The following is a 27588-nucleotide window of genomic DNA, read 5'->3' as shown; positions in this document are numbered from 1 at the left end:
TAGAGGCCTTACGCTTTATTTGGCTTTCTTTTCGTGTACATTTTGATAGCACTCTAGATCAATTTCTAATTCAATCTTCTCTTCATTTCGTGTTTTCCTTGATCCATTCATACAGCTCAGCGATGTTTGTGTATACTCCGTAATACTGGCCACCACAACCCCATCCCCAGCTGGTTGTGCCCACGAGACGCCAACGGCCGTCTTTCTCGCAGACGAGAGGGCCTGGAATCATAAATTAAAAATGTATCAAACGATTGATAAATGACTGGTGAAATATGTCAATCATACGATGATGCTTAAAAGAAGTCAAGTCTATCGCAAGTCCTAAATGACCTTCTGCTATCCCGTTCTTTTCTCCTTGAAACAGTCTTTTCGTGTTTCTATGAATTTATTAGATGTCAGTGGTAGAATCTTGAAAATAATGCGCTAATATGGAGCTAGATAGAGCTAGGTGAAACACATAAACTATCGAACTTCATTCCGCTTTAAGAAAGCAGAATTCCATTGTACCTCCGCTGTCTCCCTGACAGGCGTCAATTCCTCCTCCCAAATTTCCGGCACAGACCATGTTGGAAGTTATGAGCTCTGGTCTGTAGTTTTTCTTACAGTCTGCGTCTCCGACTAAGGGAACCCTCGTCTCTCTAAGAACAGAAGATTTACCGCCTCGTCGACGGGTGCGACCCCAACCTGTGATGGCGCATTCTGTATCTGTGGAAAAACGGGAGAAAAGAGGAGATTTTCGCCGAGTATCACTAATTATAAAACAATTATAAAACTTTTATACCGTCTTTTAAAGGTATGCATAAAATATTTACTGCCTAATGCGTTTTGAAACAGCAGAGAGTAACCAAACCATTTGATGACTGTCTTCAAAAGATCTCAGAATTTATTGGACGCTGCCATTTTAAATAACACCTTAGCAACCTAGCCTCATATGCCTCACATGCCTCAATAACGTAAATCTCTACAGCATCCATAGTCGAATTTCAAGCACATTTGAAGACGATTTTTGGAAGGTTGGGTTGCTCTTTGGAGTCTCAAAACCATAGAAGAAGATTATTTGGTCTCTGGCGCATACACCTCTTGAAGAGGAAAGCGTTGAAGCATTTACTCAAGAGAGGATCTTTAGTTCTGATCTTTCTTCTCTATTTTCATAAGAGTGCGCTCCAGAATCTTTCATCTTGTAGTGTATCTCATATCTTTTACCAAAAGTTTTGAGAGACCGGAAACTGACGTGAAATGGGCAGAGTATGCGATTTAGTCCACAAAGGTTTCGCTAAAAAGAACGCCGACACTCTTTTGTTTTCAAATTCCAATGAAATTTCCAACTTTGCTAAAAATGATCAGTTCTTTACCCCGCCGACTTTCATTCTTTAGATGTTAGGACTCTGGGAAAAGTTCATTCGGATTAGTTACAGTAGAACTTTGTTTCTGTACTGGAATTAATCCAGTCGAGCTAAACGATTGTCTTAATCTGTCTAGTAAGATAAGTTTTTACCTGGAGGAAAATCTATGTTGTTGCTTTGTAGACATGCTGGTCCTACGCTGCTACTGAATGTGGCGGGAGAGGCCAACTTAATGACTGCAATGTCACTATCGTGGGGAGCTGTTACACCGTAGGAAGTGTGTCTGTAAACGGCGGCTATGTCAATGTCTTGTTCATCACCCTCGTTCGTTCGGATATCATGTTCACCGAGGCGAATCTGTATTCAAAGCAGTGATCATCATTATAATTAACGATTGTTTACCGAAGTGGAAGTGTATAGTGGTGCTCTAACACTTTCAGACTGAAGAGAATAACTGTTGTAATATATATCACACAGATACCGAAAAATAATTTGATTTCTTTCAGTATACCGAAAAAAATGGTTGGAAATTAAACTCTTGACGCACGATTCTGTCTCATCGGCTGCTCAGAGGTGGATAGTATTTGCTATTCACTTCCAGACTAGCTAATGAGCGCGCGCAAAAAGCACTATTCACTTGTGTGGTATATACATTGCCGATCCCAGCAGAATAGAGTAGGTAACCAACGAGTTAATGGTGTACGTAACTCATTCAGTAGAAACTGGACATATCTGGGTTTGCAAACTCAAGTGGAATAAGTTTTATTTTGTCCCACACTCGCCGATTGTAACAGATGCATAGAGTATTTCTTCCATACCCACCTTGTAGTCTTTGACGAATGTATCAGTGTCGGAGGGAATGCAGTGTGCGGCCGTAATCACGTGATATGCAGAAATCAAGGTACCTCCACAACTAAGGTCAGTGCAAGTCTTACACAGAAGAGCAACTTGCCAAGGCCATGCTCCTGGGATTGCAACCTTTCCCCCTACGATTACGCCAGGAGCTAATCCAGAGGATATAGAAGTCTCGTTCATTTTCACCCCACATGTGACCGGAAGAGGGGTAGTGAGATCTGTTGGGCGATCACTTGCTAAAGCTGTATTTTGGGAAGAAGGAATAGTGTGAAGAACAATTGTAACTGAAACGACGGGAGAAGTTTACTTTGTTTACTCGCTACTCGTTTGCTGTGCTGTCAACTTTCAATTTGAGGTGCGCTTTCATTGGCTGTTTCTGGTAGCCCAGATCTGATTATTGTGACATGAAACCCGCAAACCGCGATCGTAGGTAATCCGTGTGTTTGCAAAGTGCTTTTTTTTTTTCCAATGGTAACTGTTACTCAGTTGAACACTATTGGTGTGACATACAGAAAAAAGGGGGCTAATTTTTCACTCAAATATAACCTAAAAGAAACCGTTTGGCGGACTTTGAATCAGTAAACCGTTACAGGTTACAGGTTGGGACGCAGTTTTGCTGGATTGGTTGAAAACAGCAGTTCTAAGATATCTGATTTTTTCTTGCACAGCAAATCCTGATCTTAATAAATGAGACATTTATATTCGTACCCAGTCGTGGGAGCCGAGCCCCTAGTAAGAAGTGCGAAAAATTAATGCTTAAAAATATACCATAGAGCAACTGGGTGCAAGTTTGGCAGATGAAGTCCTATAAAAAAATAAAAGCACTTTATTTTAACAGAATAAAATCACACTTACATAATTTGCAAATGAATGGTAGGTAACGTGAGCAGCGAGAATCGAACCAGGTTCCATCTTGTGTACTCATGTAAACACAGACTTCATTCCTGATCCAGTTATTAGGCTCGCCTCTTGCCCATTTGGTGTAAGTCAGGGGACTTTTATCCTCCCATCTTTAAAAAGGTAAGGTAACATTGTAATGAACATTGCTTTAAAATAAGTCTACACCCGAGCCAAGAGGCTCATCCAGCCGGAGCTGATACCGGCTCCTGTGGCATGAAACGAAAAGGAGTATTAAGAGCCCGTGACTGTAAATATCGAGAATTGCTGGCCAGGCTAAAAAAATCGAAAATTCTGATAATTTTCTTGGAAAACCCTTTTAGGGAAATATATTTAAAAAAAATTCAAAGTTTGAAAAATCAAATGTTTCCGAGAAAATGGAGAAAAACGAAAATTTGGGTTTTTACCTAATTCATTATGCAAAAAATGCAGTAAAATTTACCAACTTTGGTGTGCTAGTACTGGAGGAGGATGTTTCGTAAGAAATCGGGAATGTTTTTACTTCAAAATAAAATCATTTGATTTTTATTTGTGGTTTTTTTTAGGAGCTTGGGTTTAATTTTAAAATTTACATGATTTTTTAACAAAGTACTCTCAAACACTTGTTGCAAAGAACGAAAAATCGAGAAACTTCAAGCCTTCAAAACGCGTCCTGGTATGTGAGAAATCATGTTAAACTGCATGCTGGCACAAAGTTTGGTCCTTATATAAAAACAATATGAAATAAAAAATTTGGGTAATTCAGAAAAGTGCCAGCAAAATAAAAGAGTTTGCGACGCACTGCGGCCAAGGTCAGGAATTTGCATGATGCAAATCAGTTGTGGAAATCGTACTTGAGAGCTACGAAGTAAACGAGATAGTTAAAGATGATTAAAAAACTCTTTGATGTGGAAATGATATGAAATTATAGAATAAAAAATCCGTAGACATTGCTGAAGAGGGCTGTAAATTGATGTGTAGATACGAAATTTTCTGTTAATTTGAATTGCAGAAGACTCTGTTATTGTTGACTCACTATTTCAAAAGCACTACCTACACCTGACTATACATAAGGGCCGCTGTATAGTTCACCATTTTTGTTGACTAGGTGTTTATTATTGACATCATTCTTGGTTGAATAGCTGCGTTTTCTGCAACTGCGATAATATTTCTTTTGAAATATCTTGGATATCTTGGAAAAAGTTATGTGAATAAACAAAGTCACGCAACACCGCAAGCTTCTGCTGTATAGTTTTTCACTTCAAGATAACAGCCCAACTATTTTTATGCTATTTACTCTTATCTTTTTCGGAAAAATGGCCACATTTCTGTCATAAAACTTGGTAAAAAGGACTTATGTCACGGTAGCAATTATACCGTATTGCAGTCCGGGCTATAATTCTCCTTGATGCAGTCACGGTCTTTTTCTTAAAGGTAAAGACGTGCGAGGTTTTTCATAGAGCTTTAACAGAAAACGATGTCATTCTGTAGCTTTGCCTCTCTTCTTGGGGGGGGGGGGGGGGGGGGGGGGGCGTGTGGTGCAAGTTCTGAAAATCCAAACGTGGCTTACTTTGTCGAATTAAAAGATTGTACTAGGGATCAAGTGTTTCCATGTCCAAAAGAGGGCTGCACGCATAGTTTCCAACGGCACTCTTCTCTAGAAAAGCATCTCGCTTTCGGAACATACACAAAGACGGTTGAAAGGGAGACTCTTCTTGATAAAGCGAAGGTTAAATATGCTGCAAGGCTCGAGGAAGGTTCAAGTTCCGTGCCAACTATTCCTCTACCTCCTGAAACCTGTACTCGTAGCACTGGATATGTAACACCGCCTGAAGGCTTCGCTTTAAAACAAGTAAAAAAAGTTTACCGGTTTAACGAAAAGTAACGAAAGTACCTGACTGCTAGATTTACCATCGGACAAGAAAGCGGCAAGAAGGTCGACGCAGAAATTGTTGCAACAGAAATGAGACGAGCAAAGGGATTGAACAGGGAGCGCTTGTTCAGGGTCTCTGAGTTTTTGACAACTCAACAAGTAGCTTCATTTTCTTCCAGAATGGCAGCAAAATTGAAATAGCAGACAGCCCCCTGCGCACAAGCTGAAACTGAGCAAGATCTGGTTGCTATGGAGGAAGAATCTAATTTGTCAAATGCTAAGGAGTCTATTTTTGAGCAGTTAAATGTAACTCATCCTATTCATTACCAACAGTACAACATCTGTTCCATGGTCGAGAATAACACACTCAAAAATCTCAAACTTGCAATCTTAAAACTCCTTTGCGAGAGTTTCAATCCTTCATTACCACCTGGGGTTGATCATAGAAAAAAGACATCTTACATCGCTCTGCTCGAAGACCTTGTTAGATGCTTCTCTCGCAGGGCAGTTTAAAAGGCAAATGGCAAAAGGCTGCTTCAAAAAATTGAGTTTTATATGAACGTTGATATAAAACGGGGGCCGTGAAACATATTTTGGATCGGAGGAGCTATTGTAGTTCCCACGTAGTGTGAGCTCATTGGCACCAACTTATCTATGAGGGTCCTGGGGCCTTCCCTCCGAGGAGGACCTCCTTTTTTTCTGTTTCTCAATACTTCTTTCTCAGTACAGAAAGACTGCTGACAGGGTGGCCTGGGGTATGCTCCCCCGGAAAATTTTGAAATCTGGAGCTTCTGAAATCACTGGAAACGCGTTTCAATCCTCAGAAAAATTTGCCAAATTTTTTAATAGAAAGATTAAAATAAATAATAATGATAATAATAAATTGTTCTTGGTGGGGCTACAGCCCACTCAACCCCATAGCTCCGCGGTCCCCGTATTAAAGGTGCAAACCGGAAATGAAAAAGTTCCCTTCGAACCGTACTTGGCATTCAGACAGGATCAGGTCGGCTGGATGTTGTTCGATATAGACTCATAAAAGAATTTATACAAGTAATATAAAACGAGATATATAGGACTGGATGCTTTAGAATGGAGTTTTGACGAAAAAAGGATCGTGTCCGCTTTACTCGGTAACTTCACCTTTGATCCAACGTGACAATTGCACGCAATTAAAACATTTTACTTTTCGTCAAGACAGTTACGAGAAATGAAACAAAAAACTCATTGGCTTAAAAAATGAATTAAACGCTATTAAATACTGGTCATTATTCTTGTAAATTTTATGTTGTAGCCGTCAAAAGAGCCTTTCTTACACCAGAACCGTTAAGCGGTACGATTTCTACAACTGATTTGCATCATGCAAATTCGGGACCTCTGGCCACAGTGCGTCGCAAACCTTTATATTTTGCCAGCACGTTTCTGAATTACTCCTATTTGTTATTTCATATTATTATGCCACAAATAAAAATCAAATGAATTACACTTTGAAGTAAAAACATCCCCGATTTCTTACGAAACATCCTCTACCAGTACTCGCTAAAATTGTTTTTTTTTTTGCATAATTAATTAGGTAAAAACCCGAATTTTCATTTTTCCCTATTTCCTCGGACAGATTTGATTTTTCAAACTTTGAAATAATTTTTTTTGAATATCTCTCGCTAAAAGGGTTTTCCAGGCAAATAATCAAAATTTTCGATTTTTTTAGCCTGGCCAGCGATTCTCGATATTTACAGTCACTATCACAGGTTCTTTGATATTTTGCTGGTACTTATTATTACTTAAGGTTGGGGAGAGGCATTGTTACAGTAAAGTGTCTTGCTACAGAACTCATCAAAAGAACCTGACTTAATCTAAAGCGCAGCAATGTTCAATTGAGCGTCGAAAGTATTCAAGGATTGCTTTTGTTGAACTTAACTTTGCTCTGTGATTGGTCCAGAAAACTCATGCTAACCTCTCAACCAATCGAACTGAAACCAATTTCGACTTGGTCATTTACGTTTTCCTGCGCCTCAGGAAGGTTCCTTGTTGTCACTTTGAGTTTTCATCGGGTAAACCTCAGTTCTAATGGTTGCTGGGATTACTTTCGTTTTCTGAATTTGCAATGCTGAAAATTTAGGGTAAGCATTTACAACTTATACTGATTAGCTTTAGAAACTAACAACGCTAAATTCATTTCCACATGGGGTCGCTACTTTTGAAGAACACTTCGAACTTCAAACTACTTACGAGAACGTGCTTGAAAAAGAACGTTTTAGTCCAATCCAGTAGCCGTACATGCCCTCAGAATAATGCTGCATTAAAGAAAGTACTTCCTTATGTTCGTCTGGCGACGTGATACTCACGAGGCTGGCACATGATGCTTGGCACACTTTACTTGCGTCAGCCCACGGGGACATCCCTCGAATTCTACCGTAAACTTTATAGCAGGCGGTGCTCAGCTCATCCCAACCGGGTGGACACTGGGGTTTACTTTTCTCCAACTCTACAAGTGTGGAGTAAGATGTTGTGAGCCAATCTGAGGGCTGAAAGACTTTTCACTGCTCGGGAATCGGTGAAATAACAGGATTCATCATGTTGCCTACAGTTACCACGTATGCTTGTATATATCTCCGAGGCAGTTCCTGTTCTGAGAGGCGAAGATTCTTCCACTGAGAAAGAAGCTCGCGAGAAACAGGCTTCAAAAACTTTGCCTTGTTTGGCAATTTCATCAAAATGCTGCACAAAATTGAATTCCGGCCAATCTAGCCGGGCATATTTGATTCTTAGCGGGATTCTCTTTTCAAATGGACCTCCCTATTGTTTACTAAATTTGAGATAACACCTTCATAAATTAATTGTAGTCACTTAAATCTTACCGCTCTCGCAGATGAAAGGATGACTCCGAGCAGACTCCCCAGTGCAGGTGGAATCCATCCATTTACCAGTGTATTTAAACATCTTAACACAATTCTCGTCTCCGAAATGATTGTCAGGCTCGTTCTTGAACCATTTGGTGTAAGCAAGTGGTTCTCCGTTCTCCCAACGTGAGAATTCCCCCTCAGAGTCTCGGCGGAGCCCGATCCAAACGGCATAATCTTCGTAAATTCGTCTGGATAAGTTCCTGACGAAGTTAAGTTCATAAGCGTCATTGATGGCGACGAGAGAGGCGCCATCTCGTTGACAGCGAGCTTTTGCAGCGTGCCATAACATTTTGGCATCAAACGATTTGTAGCACGATCTGCCAAATTTAGTCCACCCAGATAAACATCTTAAATCTGAAAATTATTTTGAGATATACGAGTATTAACACAACTATTTCCATAATGAACTAAAGAGACGAAATCACATCCAAGTATTCTACAAGCAAATATCTCCGAGTCAATTCAGTTTTTTCCAAGCTCTTCATAATTGGATTTGCATTTAAGATCCTTATGTTTTGAATATCAATTTAAAATTTTTTTATTTTCTAAATCAGGACTGCGTTTACTCGAGACAAACACATACCTCAGGTGTAAATAAATGTTGCAACTACAAGAAAAGCAGATTCTAAAGACGGGTTTTCAAGGACTTGACTATAAGGGATGTTTCTAAATTGCATTACCACGCTGTTGTATGAATTTTTTCGTATAATCTTAGGGAGAGGTGGGTAGGTGATTGGGTGGGGAGATAATTCATATGGTGACATTATGACTGAATACCCATATACCCATGCTTACCTTCTCCACGAGTAGGTGGCTCAGGTGTGGTCTTTTGTTTGACCGGCGTTTTAATGACAGGTGGAGCAAGGGTGCCCGGTGATGCGTTGCATTTTCCAGGGACAAGTTTAATTTCATCTAAAGCAATATCACCTCGGTAGCCATTGCCACGGACAGCCTCGAATGCAAGCTGCAACGTATACAGAAATTATCGGAAAAACGCGTGTTAAGACAGTTGCAAAAGAGATCAATATAAATGATCATAACTCAATCATTTCTTAAACCGCAGTTCACATACATGATTTTCATATGATCAGTCATTTATCTATCACTTCACGGGTCTATTACGAAGCAATGTAATGACAAATTCCCTGTTGAAATATTGGCTTAGTTGGCGGAACACCGACTTCGCAGAAGTCATGGGTTCAAATCCTGTACAGGCCTGAATTTCCTTCAGGCCGTTTTTTCACGACTCCTAAGTAGTGTTCATTCATGCGAAGATCGCTCTCGTATTTAGAGATCGATATATTTATTATAAACTTGAGATGATGCTAGATTTTGTTCTTCTCTATCGTCGTGTTCATCGATCTACGTTACAAGTATCAAAAGGAAATAATAAACATATCAGATCAGCTATATTAATTCGTCACAGTTTTGAAAAAAGTAGAAAAATATTCCACCAATAGACTACGAACAGTTAATCATGCGAGTGAAAAATCAAAATTAGCGAAACAAAAGAGGGGAGGTGTGGGCGCCACGCGGAGCCCAGGGAGTGAGTTGCACGAATATTATCACCATCGACGACGTCAGATAAAGTTTACAATTTTATTTTTAAGTTATCATTCTCTCGCGATGTTCTTCTTCAGATGTTAGATTTCAAGGGTTGTCATATTTTCAAACTAATAGCTCACAGGACGTGGCAAGAGCCCAATCAAATCGAGATTGCGTTTCGGTGTTAATGAAGATGCTTTCATTTGAATGTCGAAGGAACCCAGGATTGTATCGGTCTTGCTGTATGTTACTGGTATTGAAATTTGTGTCACCCTCTCGACCACAAAGATGCAAAGCGAAAACAATTCGTTAATGACCCACTTTACACTTTGGTGCTTAGTGAAGCACCAATAAAGCAAAAGCCGCTCGATGGGTTTTATCATTCAACGAAGAAAGGATCCTTGTAAAGTTATCATGACTTGGGAAAAGATCGTACTCGTACTCGTCATTACCTGAAACTGCTCGGGACCTGTCAAGGAGTATTCCACGGAGTACCACTGATCTCCTCTATTACCGCCGACGGAAAACACAACACTGTTACCCGATGCTGAATTTTTGTAAACCCTCAGGGATCCAATGTTAACACCCAGCATGTGGTAATGCATACGGAGACAATAAGGTCCCTTCAGCCGGGGAGACAGCAGGACAGCTCTGTCGCCTTTTCTACGAGGCGTGGATGTCTCGATGTAAACGTAATAACCTGTGTGAAAACAAAAGTCAGCAGGGGCCGACTACCGACCAAGTTATGACTAAGTTTTGTTACAAAATCGGCCAATAATCTACGAATCTGATAGATCCTGCAGCGGGAATCTGAGAATGCCGCAGAATTAACGAAAGAAGAGATTCAAAGCACTATTTTACTACCCTTCTGGCTTGCCGAATCTCTATCAGGAGGAAGCCCATAAAAATAGGATAATCATATAGCTGACCTTTTCCAGACATATCTGTGCCTGGTCCAGTCCCACCGGTACTTGTAGGACCTTTATGGAGGGTCCAGTCAAACTGGTCTCCAGTCGCTTGAGTAAAGTCGCACAGCGAACCACTGTCAAAGTTACAGTACTCTATGGAAGAAAAAGGACTGACATCAATTAACGGACATCACTCTAATCCTAGTGAGAAGACAACTGCCACTGTGACATTTCCTGATGCTATGATCTCACACTCATTACCGTTAATCAAGGTTCGATTTTTCATACGACACATATTGGTGTGATTACCCAAGATCTAATCTTAATCGGAGTTTGACACGATTTCCGTTACGTGAAGCAACGACAAATTTTAGCTGTAGCATATCAAAACTTTTCTATCGTAACAGACTACGTACCTTGTGTGACTAAAGGAGTAGTTTTGATAGTCGTTGGGGGCTGGGTGGAGACTTTAAATTGATTGCAACTCCCTGGTTTTAATCTGATTTCGTCTAGAGCAATATCTCCAGTGTTACCAATGCCTCTCTCTGCTTCAAAACCTAGCTGTAAAATTAGAAAAAAAGATGATGACTGATTAGATGAGAAAAAAGCTGCACAACTACCCATCTACCTTCCCCTTCCTCCCTAGAAAAGCATGCAAATTTAGAACAAAATATAAATAAAAAATTGAATGAAAACGTTAAAATAAATTAGGTTTTATCTGCATTTCTTGCTATACTACACTTTTTGATTAAGATTGGCCACTTTCTTTACAATTTTGATTGGCTTTTGATGGACTTTTGTGTAGTCAGTTGAACAATTACTTTAATTTTTTAATATTCAGTCTAGACGAATGAAGACGTGCCAGATGTCCCTTAAGGCCAAAGGAAATGATACCCTAAAACTCATCACATTAGATGAAGCAAATATTTCTTAGTCTTAAATGTCAGGCACAAACCGAATTCAAGAAGTATTATATATTTATCAGCAATGCTACCTAAAGCTGTAAACCATTTAAGATGGCTCTGAACCTAATAACAGTTTTTAGAGGGAGGACTCTTGATGTTTGGATGTGATTCTAGATTTTATTGTAATCAGTAACGAGTAATGGGTATCACCTAATTCTTTTTTGAGTCACAGGCATCAACAGCTAGAATCATTAGTATTTTAAAGAGACTGTAGTGTTACTGTGGTAACTTTCTATATCAGATAAATGATCCAATAATGTTTTAGTAACATTGGGCATTTTTTCAGCACTTTTTGTCAAGAAACAATTTTGGTCTAATCGATATATTAAAAAAATTTTATGTCCAAAGATTACAAGACTGTTTTGGACCACCTCAAGCTGTCATTTTGATTTAGTTGTCAACATTAAGGGAAGTCCTGAAAAACCTACCTGGTAGGCATGTTTACCCCAATTGCTGATTTCGTCTTTATGCCATTTTTGTCCCTGGTTGCCTGTGTAGGAAAACAGTTTGAACCTTCGTGCGCCCAAAACAAGAAGGACGTGTAGAGCTCCCATCTGAGCTCCGTGCATATAATAATAAAACTGAAGGCAGTAGCTACCGATCAGCTTCGGCGAGAGAAGCTGGGCGCGGTCTCCATTTTGACGCGGAAATGAAGCTTCGGCATAGATGTAGTAGCCTGAGGAAAAAACAAAAGGCATAACTCAAGTTATTATGAAGCACTAGGACAGAATCTTAGGTAACACAGTGGTCACACGAGTTACTATTATCTGCACAAGCTGGTAACTAATGGCGTTTTAAAAGCAAATACCTCTTTTGATAAAGCTCAAAACAGATTGGCAAATCAACAGGATACTCCTACTTTAATAAGCTTTGTGTTAAAAAAGACTCGAGTTTTCCTTTTCCAACCTTTTGTTTCCTTTTACAGATTTTTATATCCATTTCAATTTTTCTTTCGCTTCTTTTATGTGGCAGCAGGTGTTTCTTAGGTTTTCCTGTCAAAGTTTGCGCAGGAAATTGTCGTGTTGAATTGAGGCTCTGAGCATGGCCGATCTTTGACCGCTGTGTTCGCTTACCCGAGTACCATGAAAAGTCTGCAGAGTGTTCTCAGGTTCACAGCCCGAAAATTAATTCTCAATCAAACAAAAAGGTCACCAATACGCCAAAAAAAGAAAAAAGAACAGAAAAATCTGATAACAAATGTTTGCTTTTTTCTGAAGATGCCGTGATGCGAGAGCTATTTGCCAACCTGTGGAAGAAACATCAGATCTCGGGCCAGTCTGCGGCGCGTTTGGGGTGTTCCCTTTGTTCAGAACCCAGTCAAACTCGTCAGCAGTAGTCTGGGTAAACTGACAAAATGTCCTTGAATCAAAGTTGCAGTACACTAGAAAATATCCACACAAGAAGTTTAGTCTCTAAGGGGGAGGTGGGGAAGGGAGGGGTGGGTAGATGACTGGGTGGGGAGGTAATTCATACGGTGACATTATGACTGAATACCCATGCTTACCTTCTCCACGAGTAGGTGGCTCAGGTGTGGTCTTTTGTTTGACCGGCGTTTTGATGACAGGTGGAGCAGGGGTGCCCGGTGATGCGTTACATTTTCCAGGGACAAGTTTAATTTCATCTAAAGCAATATCACCTCGGTAGCCATTGCCACGGACAGCCTCGAATGCAAGCTGCAACGTATACAAAAATTATCGGAAAAACGCGTGTTAAGACAGTTGCAAAAGAGATCAATATAAATGATCATAACTCAATCATTTCTTAAACCGCAGTTCACATACATGATTTTCATATGATCAGTCATTTATCCATCACTTCGCGTTAGTCATGGGTTCAAATCCCGTACAGGCCTGAATTTCTTTCAGGCCGTTTTTTCACGACTCCTAAGTAGTGTTCATTCATGCGAAGATCGCTCTCGTATTTAGAGATCGATATATTTATCATAAACTTGAGATGATGCTAGATTTTGTTCTTCTCTATCGTCGTGTTCATCGATCTACGTTACAAGTATCAAATGAAATAATAAACATATCAGACCAGCTCTATCAATTCGTCACAGTTTTGGAAAAATTAGAAAAATATTCCACGAACAGACTACGAACAGTTAATCATGCGAGTGAAAAATCAAAATTAGCGAAACAAAAGAGGGGAGGAGTGGGCGCCACGCGGAGCCCAGGGAGTGAGTTGCACGAATATTATCACCATCGACGACGTCAGATAAAGTTTACAATTTCATTGTTAAGTTATCATTCTCTCGCGATGTTCTTCTTCAGATGTTAGATTTCAAGGGTTGTCATATTTTCAAACTAATAGCTCACAGGACGTGGCAAGAGCCCAATCAAATCGAGATTGCGTTTCGGTGTTAATGAAGATGCTTTCATTTGAATGTCGAAGGAACCCAGGATTGTATCGATATTGCTGTATGTTGCTAGTATTGAAATTTGTGTCACCCTCTCGACCACAAAGATGCAAAGCGAAAACAATTCGTTAATGACCCACTTTACACTTTGGTGCTTAGTGAAGCACCAATAAATCAAAAGGCGCTCGATGGCTTTAATCCTTCAACGAAGAAAGGATCCTTGTAAAGTTATCATGACTCGGGAAAAGATCGTACTCGTACTCGTCATTACCTGAAACTGCTCGGGACCTGTTAAGGAGTATTCCGCCGAGTACCACTGATCTCCTCTATTACCGTCGACGGAAAACACAACACTGTTACCCGATGCTGAATTTTTGTAAACCCTCAGGGATCCAATGTTAACACCCAACATGTGGTAATGCATACGGAGACAATAAGGTCCCTTCAGCCGGGGAGACAGCAGGACAGCTCTGTCGCCTTTTCTACGAGGCGTGGATGTCTCGATGTAAACGTAATAACCTGTGTGAAAACAAGAGTCAGCAGGGGCCGACTACCGACCAAGTTATGACTAAGTTTTGTTACAAAATCGGCCAATAATCTACGAATCTGATAGATCCTGCAGCAGGAATCTGAGAATGCCGCAGAATTAATGAAAGAAGAGATTCAAAGCACTATTTTACTACCCTTCTGGCTTGCCGAATCTCCACCAGGAGGAAGCCCATAAAAATAGAATAATCATATAACTGACCTTTTCCAGACATATCTGTTCCCGGTCCAGTCCCACCGGTACTTGTAGGACCTTTATGGAGGGTCCAGTCAAACTGGTCTCCAGTCGCTTGAGTAAAGTCGCACAGCGAACCATTGTCAAAGTTACAGTACTCTATGGAAGAAAAAGGACTGACATCAATTAACGGACATCACTCTAATCCTAGTGAGAAGACAACTGCCACTGTGACATTTCCTGATGCTATGATCTCACACTCATTACCGTTAATCAAGGTTCGATTTTTCATACGACACATATTGATGCGATTACCCAAGATCTAATCTTAATCGGAGTTTGACACGATTTCCGTTACGTGAAGCAACGACAAATTTTAGCTGTAGCATATCAAAACTTTTCTATCGTAACAGACTACGTACCTTGTGTGACTAAAGGAGTAGTTTTGATAGTCGTTGGGGGCTGGGTGGAGACTTTAAATTGATTGCAACTCCCTGGTTTTAATCTGATTTCGTCTAGAGCAATATCTCCAGTGTTACCAATGCCTCTCTCTGCTTCAAAACCTAGCTGTAAAATTAGAAAAAAAGATGATGACTGATTAGATGAGAAAAAAGCTGCACAACTACCCATCTACCTTCCCCTTCCTCCCTAGAAAAGCATGCAAATTTAGAACAAAATATAAATAAAAAATTGAATGAAAACGTTAAAATAAATTAGGTTTCATCTGCATTTCTTGCTATACTACATTTTTTGATTAAGATTGGCCACTTTCTTTACAATTTTGATTGGCTTTTGATGGACTTTTGTGTAGTCAGTTGAACAATTACTTTAATTTTTTAATATTCAGTCTAGACGAATGAAGACGTGCCAGATGTCCCTTAAGGCCAAAGGAAATGATACCCTAAAACTCATCACATTAGATGAAGCAAATATTTCTTAGTCTTAAATGTCAGGCACAAACCGAATTCAAGAAGTATTATATATTTATCAGCAATGCTACCTAAAGCTGTAAACCATTTAAGATGGCTCTGAACCTAATAACAGTTTTTAGAGGGAGGACTCTTGATGTTTGGATGTGATTCTAGATTTTATTGTAATCAGTAACGAGTAATGGGTATCACCTAATTCTTTTTTGAGTCACAGGCATCAACAGCTAAAATCATTAGTATTTTAAAGAGACTGTAGTGTTACTGTGGTAACTTTCTATATCAGATAAATGATCCAATAATGTTTTAGTAACATTGGGCATTTTTTCAGCACTTTTTGTCAAGAAACAATTTTGGTCTAATCGATATATTAAAAAATTTTATGTCCAAAGATTACAAGACTGTTTTGGACCACCTCAAGCTGTCATTTTGATTTAGTTGAAAACATGAAGGGAAGTCCTGAAAAACCTACCTGATAGGCATGTTTACCCCAATTGCTGATTTCGCCTTTATGCCATTTTTGTCCCTGGTCGCCTGTGAAGGAAAACTGTTTGAACCTTCGTGCGCCCAAAACAAGAAGGACATGTAGAGCTCCCATCTGAGCTCCGTGCATATAATAATAAAACTGAAGGCAGTAGCTACCGATCAGCTTCGGCGAGAGAAGCTGGGCGCGGTCTCCATTTTGACGCGGAAATGAAGCTTCGGCATAGATGTAGTAGCCTGAGGAAAAAGCAAAAGGCATAACTCAAGTTATTATGAAGCACTAGGACAGAATCTTAGGTAACACAGTGGTCACACGAGTTACTATTATCTGCACAAGCTGGTAACTAATGGCGTTTTAAAAGCAAATGCCTTTTTTGATAAAGCTCAAAACAGATTGGCAAATCAACAGGATACTCCTACTTTAATAAGCTTTGTGTTAAAAAAGACTCGAGTTTTCCTTTTCCAACCTTTTGTTTCCTTTTACAGATTTTTATATCCATTTCAATTTTTCTTTCGCTTCTTTTACGTGGCAGCAGGTGTTTCTTAGGTTTTCCTGTCAAAGTTTGCGCAGAAAATTGTCGTGTTGAATTGAGGCTCTGAGCATGGCCGATCTTTGACCACTGTGTTCGCTTACCCGAGTACCATGAAAAGTCTGCAGAGTGTTCTCAGGTTCACAGCCCGAAAATTAATTCCCAATCAAACAAAAAGGTTACCAATACGCCAAAAAAAAAAAAACAAAAAAACAAACAAAAAAACAGAAAAATCTCATAACAAATGTTTGCTTTTTTTCTGAAGATGCCGTGATGCGAGAGCTATTTGCCAACCTGTAGAAGAAACATCAGATCTCGGGCCAGTCTGCGGCGCGCTTGGGGTGTTCCCTTTGTTCAGAACCCAGTCAAACTCGTCAGCAGTAGTCTGGGTAAACTGACAAAATGTCCTTGAATCAAAGTTGCAGTACACTAGAAAATATCCACACAAGAAGTTTAGTCTCTAAGGGGGAGGTGGGGAAGGGAGGGGTGGGTAGATGACTGGGTGGGGAGGTAATTCATACGGTGACATTATGACTGAATACCCATACACCCATGCTTACCTTCTCCACGAGTAGGTGGCTCAGGTGTGGTCTTTTGTTTGACCGGCGTTTTAATGACAGGTGGAGGAAGGGTGCCCGGTGATGCGTTGCATTTTCCAGGGACAAGTTTAATTTCATCTAAAGCAATATCACCTCGGTAGCCATTGCCACGGACAGCCTCGAATGCAAGCTGCAACGTATACAGAAATTATCGGAAAAACGCGTGTTAAGACAGTTGCAAAAGAGATCAATATAAATGATCATAACTCAATCATTTCTTAAACCGCAGTTCACATACATGATTTTCATATGATCAGTCATTTATCTATCACTTCACGGGTCTATTACGAAGCAACATAATGACAAATTCCCTGTTGAAATATTGGCTTAGTTGACCGAACACCAGCTTCGCAGAAGTCATGGGTTCAAATCCCGTACAGGCCTGAATTTCTTTCAGGCCGTTTTTTCACGACTCTTAAGTAGTGTTCATTCATGCGAAGATCGCTCTCGCATTTAGAGATTGTTATATTTATCATAAACTTGAGATAACTCTAGATTTTATTCTTCTCTATCGTCGTGTTAAGTATCAATTGAAATAATAACCATATCAGACCAGCTCTATTAATTCGTCACAGTTTTGGAAAAAGTAGAAAAATATTCCACCAATAGACTAAGAACAGTTAATCATACGAGTGAAAAATCAAAATTAGCGAAACAAAAGAGGGGAGGTGTGGGCGCCACGCGGAGCCCAGGGAGTGAGTTGCACGAATATTACCACTCTCGACGACATCAGATAAAGTTTACAGTTTCTAGTTAAGTTATCATTCCCTCGCAATGTTCTTCTTCAGTTTTTAGATTTCAAGGGTTGTCATATTTTCAAACTAATAGCTCACAGGACGTGGCAAGAGCCAAATCAAATCGAGATTGCGTTTAGGTGTTGACAAAGATGCTTTCATTTGAATGTCGAAGGAACCCAGGATTGTATCGGTCTTGCTGTATGCTATTGGTATTGAAATTTGTGTCACCCTCTCGTCCACACAGACGCAAAACGAAAACAATTCGCTATTGAACCACTTTGCACTTTGGTGCTTAGTGAAGCACCAATAAATCAAAAGGCGCTCGATTTATCCTTCAACGAAGAAAGGATCCTTGTAAAGTTTACATTACTCGGGAAAGGATCGTACTCGTACTCGTCATTACCTGAAACTGCTCGGGACCTGTTAAGGAGTATTCCGCCGAGTACCATTGATCTCCTTTATTACCGTCAACGGAAAACACAACACTGTTACCCGATGTTGAATTTTTGTAAACCCTCAGGGATCCAATGTTAACACCCAACATGTGGTAATGCATACGGAGACAATAAGGTCCCTTCAGCCGGGGAGACAGCAGGACAGCTCTGTCGCCTTCTCTACGAGGCGTGGATGTCTCGATGTAAACGTAATAACCTGTGTAAAAACAAGAGTCAGCAGGGGCCGACTACCGACCAAGTTATGACTAAGTTTTGTTACAAAATCGGCCAATAATCAACGAATCTGATAGATCCTGCAGTGGGGATCTGGGAATGCCGCAGAATTAATGAAAGAAGAGATTCAAAGCACTATTTTACTACCCTTCTGGCTTGCCGAATCTCCACCAGGAGGAAGCCTTCCAAAATAGGATAATCAAATAGCTGACCTTTTCCAGACATATCTGTGCCCGGTCCAGTCCCACCGCTTCTTGTAGGACCTTTATGGAGGGTCCAGTCAAACTGGTCTCCAGTCACTTGAGTAAAGTCGCACAGCGAACCACTGTCAAAGTTACAGTATTCTAAAAAAAGGAAAAGAAAGGACTGATATAAATTAACGGACATTACTCTTATCCAAGCAAGAAGATAACTGCCACTGTGACATTTCCTGATTCTATGAACTCACACTCATTACCGTTAATCAAGGTTCGGTTTTCATACGACACAGATTGGTGTGATTACCCAAGATCTAATCTTAATCGGAGTTTGACACGGTTTCCGTTACGTTACTACTCCTCCTGGATGCAACAACATAGTAAAACGCACTGCACATGAGCAGAAAATTTACCGGCATCCGCTAGAAATGTTACTTACGATCAATTATGCAAACCATTTGCGAACAAGAATGCGTCTGTTTTCAGGCCTCACAGTTCGTGAGTTTGAACCCGAAGTGAAAGTTCCATTTTGGTTTCACTGTGCCTCCTCCCTTTTAAATTGTAACGAAATGCGAAGTGGAAGTGGGAGGGAGGTAAACTCGCAATGGACTTCGAATTTGTCTAGAGAGGCACTACTAATTTACTCAACCCCAATGACCTTGGCTAGGTCTCCATGTGTGAAATTACTCACCAACAGAATTCTCATCTGGACCTGGAGCAAATGGCTCTAGAGGAGAAAAATTGATCAAGTTCAGCTTTGCCTTACTTATTTGGTTTATCCCACGCAATGGAGAAAGACACATGCGAAAATTGATACCTATTTCAGATTTAATTGTCTCCATAGAATTATTTTCAATTGTCTGTCAAAAGAAATCCGGAATTGCCGTAGTTTTCTTTATTTCGATCTGTGATTGGTCTAGAAAACTCGTGCCACTTTTCCAACCAATCAGATGCAAAACTAAAACCAATCACGACTACTCTCACGAGTTGGTTGCCCGCGTTTTCCCGCGCTTTAGCCAATTTGGTTGTTTTTACTTTAAATTCTCATTGGTGTTTTCCTTTCTTCTGAGTGGCCGTCGTGATTACTTTAATTTGGTTTGAGTTTTACGACACTCACACGGGATATACACTTCATGTAATGCATGTGGAAGGTAGATTGTAATTGTCTTGGTGTTTGAACCTTTTACGGTATTTAACATCAAAACTCACTTGCAGGACACTTGTACAACTTATTGATCTGCCGAACGTCATTAGCACTAAATCCTTTCCGCTGACCCATTTGGTTTGACCCACTCCTCAATCCCATGATGGTTGGTCGTCCATTACGGGTAAAGTCATTCGGCCCATAATGCATTATGCTGCTATAGTCGTAAGGTTCTCCCAAATGCTGGATCTCGCCTTGATCGAATTTTTGGAAGTTGTCTTCTACGCCTGATGGAATAGAATTGTGTGTAAAGTTTTTGTGTATTTATTTGTATAGACTCTGACAGGTGTTTACGAAAAATATTATGTTAAAAGATCATTAAGGCCTAAACGCAAAAATGGAAAAAAGCAAAACAAACAAACAAAAAAACGAAACAAAGAAAAAAGTTATAAGTTTACGAGCGCCAACGCATATGTGTGACCTGAAAGAAGGGATGTAAAGTGGCTACAAAGGCCCGGTAATAGGAAGAAAAACCAGTTGGAATACAGGGAAAAGGGAGATTCCAGAACCTCCTTCTCAACTAACTTACCGACCATAGATAGGCTCAGTAAAGTGTCTTTGTTAAGTTTATTGGAGCTTCTATAATTTATTTTCAGTGGTGATTCTATAGCGATAGCTTTTTTCATAGTATCACAAAGCCCTCTTCTCACCTTTTTGAATGTTCTCGTACAGGATCTTGACGTAACTATCTCTGTCTGATCGAGATTGCTCGTGAAAGAAGCCAATTGCGTGCGTTATTTCGTGGATGACAACGCCCTTGAACCAGCAGTCTCGGTGAAGGTTTATCTTCTGCTCTCCACGTGCTGTGCGACCTATAGATGACGAGCACCTATCAGTCAAAAGAGACGATAAATTTGTGAACCTTGTACTTCCTTGTGTGGTGGTTTGATTCGGAGGAGAAAGGTGGATAACTAGTATAGGCTTAGTTGAGCGAAAGAATACGGAAAATGCGCAAGAAAGGATGAAGGTTAATACTTTGCGGCAGGATTCTGCTTCGGGCATTAGGTAGCAGTCAAGCTGCAACCACTTACAGGCGATTGGCAGCAAATAGCGGAGTTCGCAACGCGCGCTGCGTAGTCCATAATTATACGAAATAAAAGTAAGCCATGTTGCCGAAAAAATTTTGACTTACGACCGTTCGACTGTACGACCGACCGTACAAGGTGCTACTTTTAGAATGTACGGCCAAGTGCATTGCGGGCGCGTTCTTAGCCATTACGTAATGGAAGGGCAAAGTAGAAGCTAGTGCGCAGGCGCGATTGGGTGCGTAACTAGGATACCCCATTTGTGCCAGGAGATACTGGCACAATGAAGTGTGCATACTCGAGTACCGAGCTTGAGTGCAGCCTACCGCGGGCACACAGTTAGGCATTAGACGAGGGCTTCACGTGAGCTGGTAAATGTGAAGCAGCGTAAGCAATTAAATTACAAAACGCGTTTTGAGTGGGAAACCGAACTGGTGAGGTTGTAGTTGAACAGTAATTCTCAGTATTTTGCAATTTTGGATCAACTCGAAAAGCAACAATACCGGCAGAGCTGGAGCTTTGTCAGCCGGAGGAAATTGTCATAATCCAAGTTCGTGGAGAAAGGGTTTTGAGTGAAAATAGGTCGGAAAGAAAGAGACAGAGCGACCAAAGAAAGCAAGAAGTAAGAGTTGTAAAGCAAGTCGAGAAAACGCGGAAGAAAGTCAGAAAGGACGCTAAAATAGGCAGAATACGGCGAGAAGAACGCGTAAGAGAACAAGAAAAGGCACTTTTTTTCCCAATCTTCGTTTGACACCAGCTTCAGTTTATAATTCAAATCACGTTTCGGTAAAACAATGACCTTTGCATTCATCGCTTTAAAACCCTCGCGCCCGTTCATCGCTCGGATAACATTTCAAAAGTGTTCGTATTCTTCAAATCATTTCTTGTCCTACCTTTTGGAATGTTTGATACAGTCGTGGTGTTCAGGGAAGAGAAGTTATCTTACGGATTATGTTTTTCCTAGAAAGTTTTTAAATGATAGCGAACGGCGATAGCAAGTTTCTATCATTCTCTCTTCATTTGGCTATCGCAAGGTTTACATTAATCATTTCAAAAAAAATCGCGCTTTGTCAAAGGTTTGTTGTTTTACTCTAAGAACGAAGTAACGACCTTTCCCAAAGTCAGCGATGTTCATGTTTACTTTAAGTTTGACGCGGTAGTTTGATTTTGAAAATATGCTCATGTAAGAACCCGTCAAACATCTGAGAATTAAATTACCGAGCGCAAATGTGAGCAGTAAACAAACTCACGGGTAAAATGGTGTTAATCCTGCAGCGTGAGGAGTGAATTTCATTGTTTGGTCATGGTACATTTCAGCGTTATGTTTTCATGCTTTCTACTCGATTCGTTCGAACTTGAAGAAATGGTTTTTCTCACAAACATGGAGCCACTTTCTCTTCGCTCAACATCTCGAGGCGTACTTAATGCTCGGGTTAAGATGAACATGCCCGCGATACGATAATTTTTTCCTAATGCTGGAAAATGAAGAATAAATCTCTGAAATTGTTAGTCATCAAATTTTGTAGGAAGCGTATGGGGTGTAATTACCGTCAAAAATAAATGTTAAATTATGATATCCACAATTTCAGTCATGACATTGAGATGTGCAATTGTGCTATTCCAATGTGATATGACGTCTCAATATGCAATTTGGTCCTTGTGTTATGACATTATGCTATCACATTTGACTACTTTGCTTTTGCAATGTGCTGATTTGTCACTCTACCTTGGCGTTCCGGTATTATATTTTGCTATTTTGCCATTGCATTTTAGTATTCTTCAATTTCGACATTGGAAAAAGCAGTTTTGCTATTACGATTTGTCATTTTCATAGCGTGCGTTTCATTATGGTGTTTTGTCAAGGTAACATGCAGTTCGGCATGGCACTCAGAAACGAGTTTTGGACAAGATAAATTATTTTCCGCCAAAATTACAACTATATTCATATATTTCCTCTCTGTCTCCCTGTCTTGGTTAGAAACATGGCGGCTTTTCGTGAAAGAGTGGTGAATTTATAATTGTTAGAAAAGGCGACCTATCTTATTAGGGAACACACCAGGGTCCCAGGGTCCCGAGAATGGTTCTCCAAGGTACGGTGCAGTAGCCAGTAGCCAGAGCAGTGAACGGACGGGAAACCGACGGACGAGTACTGGAAATTTTTCGAAATTTATTTCAGCCGTACACGGCTCGCGCAAGGTCAACCAGTTTCTTAAGCAGCAGCAGACAGCAGTCGGCGTCGTCAGCTCCAGCTAATAAAAGAAGGAAACGGAACACAACAGTATTGTTCTTCAAACGAGATACATGGACCCACGAATTTTTTTGTCTAGCAGATAAAGAGCAGATGGCAGTCCGTAGCAGATCATTTAAAATCCAGTTGTAAGACCTTGCGAACTGAATTCCCAGTTTTCTGGGAATTCCTAGGAATTCCTAGGAATTCTCAAAAATTCCCAATTATGCAAATGACCCTTGCAAACTGAATTCCCAGTTTTCTGGGAATTTCTGGGAATTCCTAGGAATTCCTAGGAATTCCTAGGAATTCTCAAAAATTCCCATCTATGCAAATTAACTCTGATTTAAAAAGCTTGGAATTACTGGGAATTTCTGGGAAAGGAAGACTCCAGTTTTGTGAGGACTTGGAATCCCTAGGAATTCCTAAGAATTCTCAGCTTTACAAACTACTTATAATTTAAGAAGTGTGGAACTCTTGGGAATTGCTGGGAATTGAATTTGAGGCAATTTTAATACCCTGAGGTCCACATAAATTCTAAGAAATTCTCAATACCTTGAATGTGAAGGTTTTAAGAAAAAGAGTAATTTCAGAGGCTTAAAACTTTGGCTCAATAAAAGGTATGCTATACAAAACTTACCAAGAGATATACATACAAGTACTTGTTTATAACTTAAAGATCATGAAATTTATTACTCAAACTAAGTTTTAGTAAATCTTTATATTAATATGGATTTTCTCATGAACCAGCTGTCAGTTATGTTAAATGGAAATTGCCAACTTCCACAATAATTAACAATAATTACATTGTTATCTTACTTCCCTAACCTACATTACTGGTTGCCTTTGTTAGAAAACCTTGGAACAGTCAAGCTCAGTTGCCTCAAACGCTGTCAGAGACTTTTTGTTGACAATACTTTTAGTAGAAATTTCATGCCTTAGACCAACAAATTCAACACCTAATTAATCTTTCTTTTTTCATGATTGTTGTTGCTGCTTTTTTTCAGTTTTTTGCTCTATTTTCATGACTAATTGCTGTAATTTGTTTTCCTGTTTTTATTCTTACAAAACATTTTTGTAAGAGTTCCAATACTTGTGGATCATCCACACACTTTGCAAACATTTGGCAAGCAGACAAGACAGAGGTAGTCAATGTACCCTTTGAGGAAAAACACCTTTTATATGACGTCTTCAATTTACTTTATTTGAAACTCTGATCTGAAAATATTTGTCAACAAGACTTGTTAGTAGTGAGAAGTACCAACCAAGTTTCCTGTCATAACTTAATTTCTTAAATGTCCCAATCACTGGATCTCCCAAAAAAATATTACATCCTTTTATTTTTGGTGCAAATTACAAGTCCTTCTTTATATAAAAATGAAAAATGCTAGTCACACTTCAGTAATAACAGCTCTTAAGTTTACTTGTTGTTCTTCTCTGTCTGTCAGCTATCAACAAAATTGTTTTATACTTCGGGCAGTGCATAACTATTTGTGGACCAGAGTTCCAACGCACCTCTGTAATCGCATATAGCTACTCCTGTCTCTTGTACAAATGTTTCTCCTTTGTAAGACGCACTCTACTCTGTTGTCAATACTGCTTTAAGTTCAGTGGAAACGACTGAATGAGGAATCGAGATGGCGGTGTTGGAACGTGTTGCTGAACGCTTGCTACGGTCAAGCTCTGTAGATTTAGGTACTGGTACACTGGGATCATCTATGTATCTCTTACACTTCCGAATGTGGTATCCTTCTTTTATAAATATGAGGGTAAAAGACGATTTGTAGTAGCATTCAAAACTGTGATTGGCTTGTGTTATTTCTCACCTTTGCCATTAACACAACTCAAGTGAGTTTCGAGTCTTTGTTTCCTCGACAACTTTCGGCCACAAATCGTGCATTTGTAATACGATCGATTCTTGTCGATTATTTCTACATAGAGTGAGCTCACATCTTTATTTATATCACCAAGCTATCCATCTTCTAGAAGCAGAGAACCGGTCGGAGAAGTCAAAATAAAGTTCGGCGCTTCTCTTAACACTGCAATCGGCAAGCCAGCGGATTCACTTTGCTAGCCAATGACAAGTCCTAAAAGATCCACGTGATCATGCCCGTGATCGGAAACAAAGAAGCGCTCATCTTTGAATGTACTTTTCATCGGTTGATCGCTTTCCTCAACTGTTTTGCTTAATATAACATTTCTAAAGATAGCTTTTATTGTGGTTCAATGGGAAAACGAGAATAGCGTGAGTGTTGTAAAAGAGAAGAAAGTCGTTGGCGCCGTGGAGTTAAAAGTAGGGACAACAGTTGACATATGGACCGGTACAAACAAGGGTCGAGTGGCCATCTGTAAAGCTACGATTTTGAAAGTTTGTGGTGAGTAAAAATTGCGATATTCGTTGTGATCAAAATCTTATAAAAGAATAGATGTAGCGGGTTGAATTAAGCTTACATAACGCTCGGTGCAACTGAAACTAGAATAATTCTGAGAATCGAATCGGTCACTTGCATGCCGCAGTTTCTTAAGCTTATGCTTTACAATGAAATAAACCTATCAGTAAGGTTTCAAGATTCCTCTAGTCACGTTTGGGAACATTCAAGATTCATAACAAACTTTAGTACATAAAGAAGCCCTCCTTGGTAAAAACAAAATAATGTATTCAGCCCTTTTTTAGTAAAATCCATGAGAGAGATGTACTAACTCCAATATAAAAGTCACTCAATATAACACAGATTTCTCAATTTGAGAATCCAATGAATGCCCTTTTCCTCATAGCCATCTTAAAAGTCTGGTCTGAGCTTTAAACATACATATTTTAATACATTTTTTTTTTTCAAATTCAGATGTCAAGGAATCCAGATACAAAATGGTCAAGGTTCTTGTTGATAACCTCATTCAAGGCCAACTCATTGTGAGTCCAGGAAAAAAAATACAAACAGTACAAACAGCAGCTAAGTTTGCAGTTTAGGATAACTTCATTCTAATTTATTGTTACAGTTATAACAAGATTTTAATTAAAAAAATCAATTTTATTTGTCTGTAATTAGCCCCTTCACTCCCAAGAATATAACTATATAAATATAACTTAGGATATTGTATTTTTTGGAAAAGAATCAACAGATTTTATTCACAATTTGTGTCAAACCAAATTTAATGATTGATTAGAACTATTTTATACGAATAGCTATAATTGAGGATTAATCCGTATGAAGTTTTCAAGAAAAGAAAAATAAATCAAATTCCATCCTAATATTACCACACATTGATGTTAATAATTAATCAAAAATATTTTACATGTACGCCTTAATCAAGCTTTTAAATAAATTTCATTGAATACTTGAATTTTAGCTGGGTTTTTTTAATTTAAAGTATTTATTTTATATCATTAGCCTCAAACTTTTGCTTAAAATTCCCAGTAATTCTTAAACATTCCTAAAAATTCCCAAAAATTCCCAGAAATTCCTAGGAATTTTTTAGATTTACAGCTTTTCAGGGAAAGTCATTGGTTCTCTGAGTTGGAATTCCTAGGAATTCCTAGGAATTCCTAGGAATTCCAAGTCCTGTTGGCTATAAACTTGGAATTTCTGGGAATTTCTGGGAATTTCTAGGAATTTCTAGGTTTTTAGAACCAGAGTTGTTATGGTTGGGAATTCCTAGGAATTCCTAGGAATTCCCAGTCCGAATTTACCGTGAAAATTCACACCTTTATTCCTAGGAATTCCTAGGAATAAATTCCTAGGAATTCCTAGGATTTTCCTAGGAATTCCTAGGAATTCCAAAAGCCATTTCGCAAGGGTAAGAGGCTGGTCAAGGCCGCAAAAAAATTTGCTTCAACAGCAAGACCAACGCAACAAATGTCATGACGAAGCAAGAAGAAAGCTACCCTAAGTTAATTGCTGGTGGAGGGTTTGAAATACTTCAATGAGGTCTGAGCCCTTTCTGAGTTAAGCATTATTCCTCCTCCAAATTCAGGATACACGGTACGCTTTTAACGCGACTGTGCGGGATTGGGACAACCAATCGCCTACATAAGACCTGTACAGTGCAATCTGAACCAGGATCTCATCTAGGCGGTTTTAGAGGATTGCCAGGTATGTACAATTTTACAGGTTACGATTGTATCTATCCGACAAATTGCCTTAACTTTTTAACTCCAAAAATGAAGAAGACATTTGTAGGTTTATTTTTGGTTTGCAATCACGTGATAAGATGCCATGTTGATTGAACTGTTTTCCTCCATTCTTTACTCTCATTACTTTTTTGATAGTGTCAGGAGAAATTATGTCTAGGTCTCTAGCGGGCCTTTTTAGGGTTAAAATTAGCAATTTCACTATATTTTAATGATTAAGATATTCTTATGCTTTCAAATGTAACAAAAAATGTGATGAGAGTGTGATGTTATGAAACACTTATTATGGGAAAATCTGTTGCTGGTAGCCTATGTCTTTATAATGTTTAAATTTTCATGGGAAATGCTTTTCTATGAAAGTGGGAATACAGGAGTTTCAAAGATGATAGAAATAGGCTGTTTGCAAGTAATGAAAAGCAAACTGACAACCATACTTCAATGCTTGACATGCTTCACTCATACATGTCAGTTGTGTGTACCTACCATTGAAGACTGGTGTCTCTAAAAAGAATTTT

The 27588-nt window shown here is 39.4% G+C and overlaps 2 protein-coding genes across 8 annotated transcripts in view; one reads left to right on the top strand and one right to left on the bottom strand.

Moving 5' to 3' along the window:
• The window catches only part of LOC149047895 (MAM and LDL-receptor class A domain-containing protein 1-like), a 38988-nt gene continuing 11400 nt past the window's right edge, over window positions 1–27588 (bottom strand). Inside the window, exons 6-31 of one of the 7 annotated variants that reach the window (XM_089201148.1) lie at window positions 20343–20521; window positions 19698–19919; window positions 19180–19215; window positions 18504–18635; window positions 18027–18274; window positions 16848–17016; window positions 16582–16716; window positions 15747–15994; window positions 14771–14915; window positions 14376–14507; window positions 13899–14146; window positions 12773–12941; window positions 12515–12649; window positions 11867–11944; window positions 11697–11758; window positions 10720–10864; window positions 10325–10456; window positions 9848–10095; window positions 8646–8814; window positions 7806–8204; window positions 7177–7432; window positions 3057–3211; window positions 2169–2443; window positions 1499–1703; window positions 511–708; window positions 1–222 (exon numbers count right to left, since the gene is read on the bottom strand). In XM_089201148.1, the coding sequence (XP_089057274.1) occupies window positions 83–222; window positions 511–708; window positions 1499–1703; window positions 2169–2443; window positions 3057–3211; window positions 7177–7432; window positions 7806–8204; window positions 8646–8814; window positions 9848–10095; window positions 10325–10456; window positions 10720–10864; window positions 11697–11758; window positions 11867–11944; window positions 12515–12649; window positions 12773–12941; window positions 13899–14146; window positions 14376–14507; window positions 14771–14915; window positions 15747–15994; window positions 16582–16716; window positions 16848–17016; window positions 18027–18274; window positions 18504–18635; window positions 19180–19215; window positions 19698–19919; window positions 20343–20521 (4660 nt within the window). In that variant the 3' untranslated portion in view covers window positions 1–82. Of the gene's footprint in view, window positions 223–510; window positions 709–1498; window positions 1704–2168; window positions 2444–3056; window positions 3308–6887; window positions 7041–7176; window positions 7433–7805; window positions 8205–8645; window positions 8815–9847; window positions 10096–10324; window positions 10457–10719; window positions 10865–11696; window positions 11945–12514; window positions 12650–12772; window positions 12942–13898; window positions 14147–14375; window positions 14508–14770; window positions 14916–15746; window positions 15995–16581; window positions 16717–16847; window positions 17017–18026; window positions 18275–18503; window positions 18636–19179; window positions 19216–19697; window positions 19920–20342; window positions 20522–27588 lie in introns of those variants that run through there. The other 6 variants (XM_089201147.1, XM_089201150.1, XM_089201149.1 and 3 more) reach the window with 6 other exon arrangements.
• LOC149047896 (uncharacterized) lies at window positions 22700–26043 on the top strand. Its single transcript, XM_089202262.1, has 3 exons — window positions 22700–22723; window positions 25151–25319; window positions 25788–26043. Exons 1-3 carry the CDS (start codon window positions 22700–22702, stop codon window positions 25910–25912), a joined length of 318 nt encoding a protein of 105 aa, XP_089058388.1. The 3' UTR covers window positions 25913–26043.

This window comes from Pocillopora damicornis, chromosome 3 (genome assembly GCF_964200805.1).
Source record: "Pocillopora damicornis chromosome 3, jaPocDami1.2, whole genome shotgun sequence".
In the NCBI taxonomy this organism is placed as follows: Eukaryota; Metazoa; Cnidaria; class Anthozoa; order Scleractinia; family Pocilloporidae; genus Pocillopora; species Pocillopora damicornis.
Note: the sequence above shows the minus strand (reverse complement) of the source record. Positions and strands in the feature narration are given on the sequence as shown.

Bases quoted from the DNA above. Each gene is read 5' to 3' on its own strand.
- LOC149047896 (XM_089202262.1), top strand. From the start codon at position 22,700: ATGGCGGCTTTTCGTGAAAGAGTG. The intron at 22,724-25,150 runs GTGAATTTATAA...ACATTTCTAAAG, and splicing joins CGGCTTTTCGTGAAAGAGTG to ATAGCTTTTATTGTGGTTCA. The intron at 25,320-25,787 runs GTGAGTAAAAAT...TTTCAAATTCAG, and splicing joins TACGATTTTGAAAGTTTGTG to ATGTCAAGGAATCCAGATAC.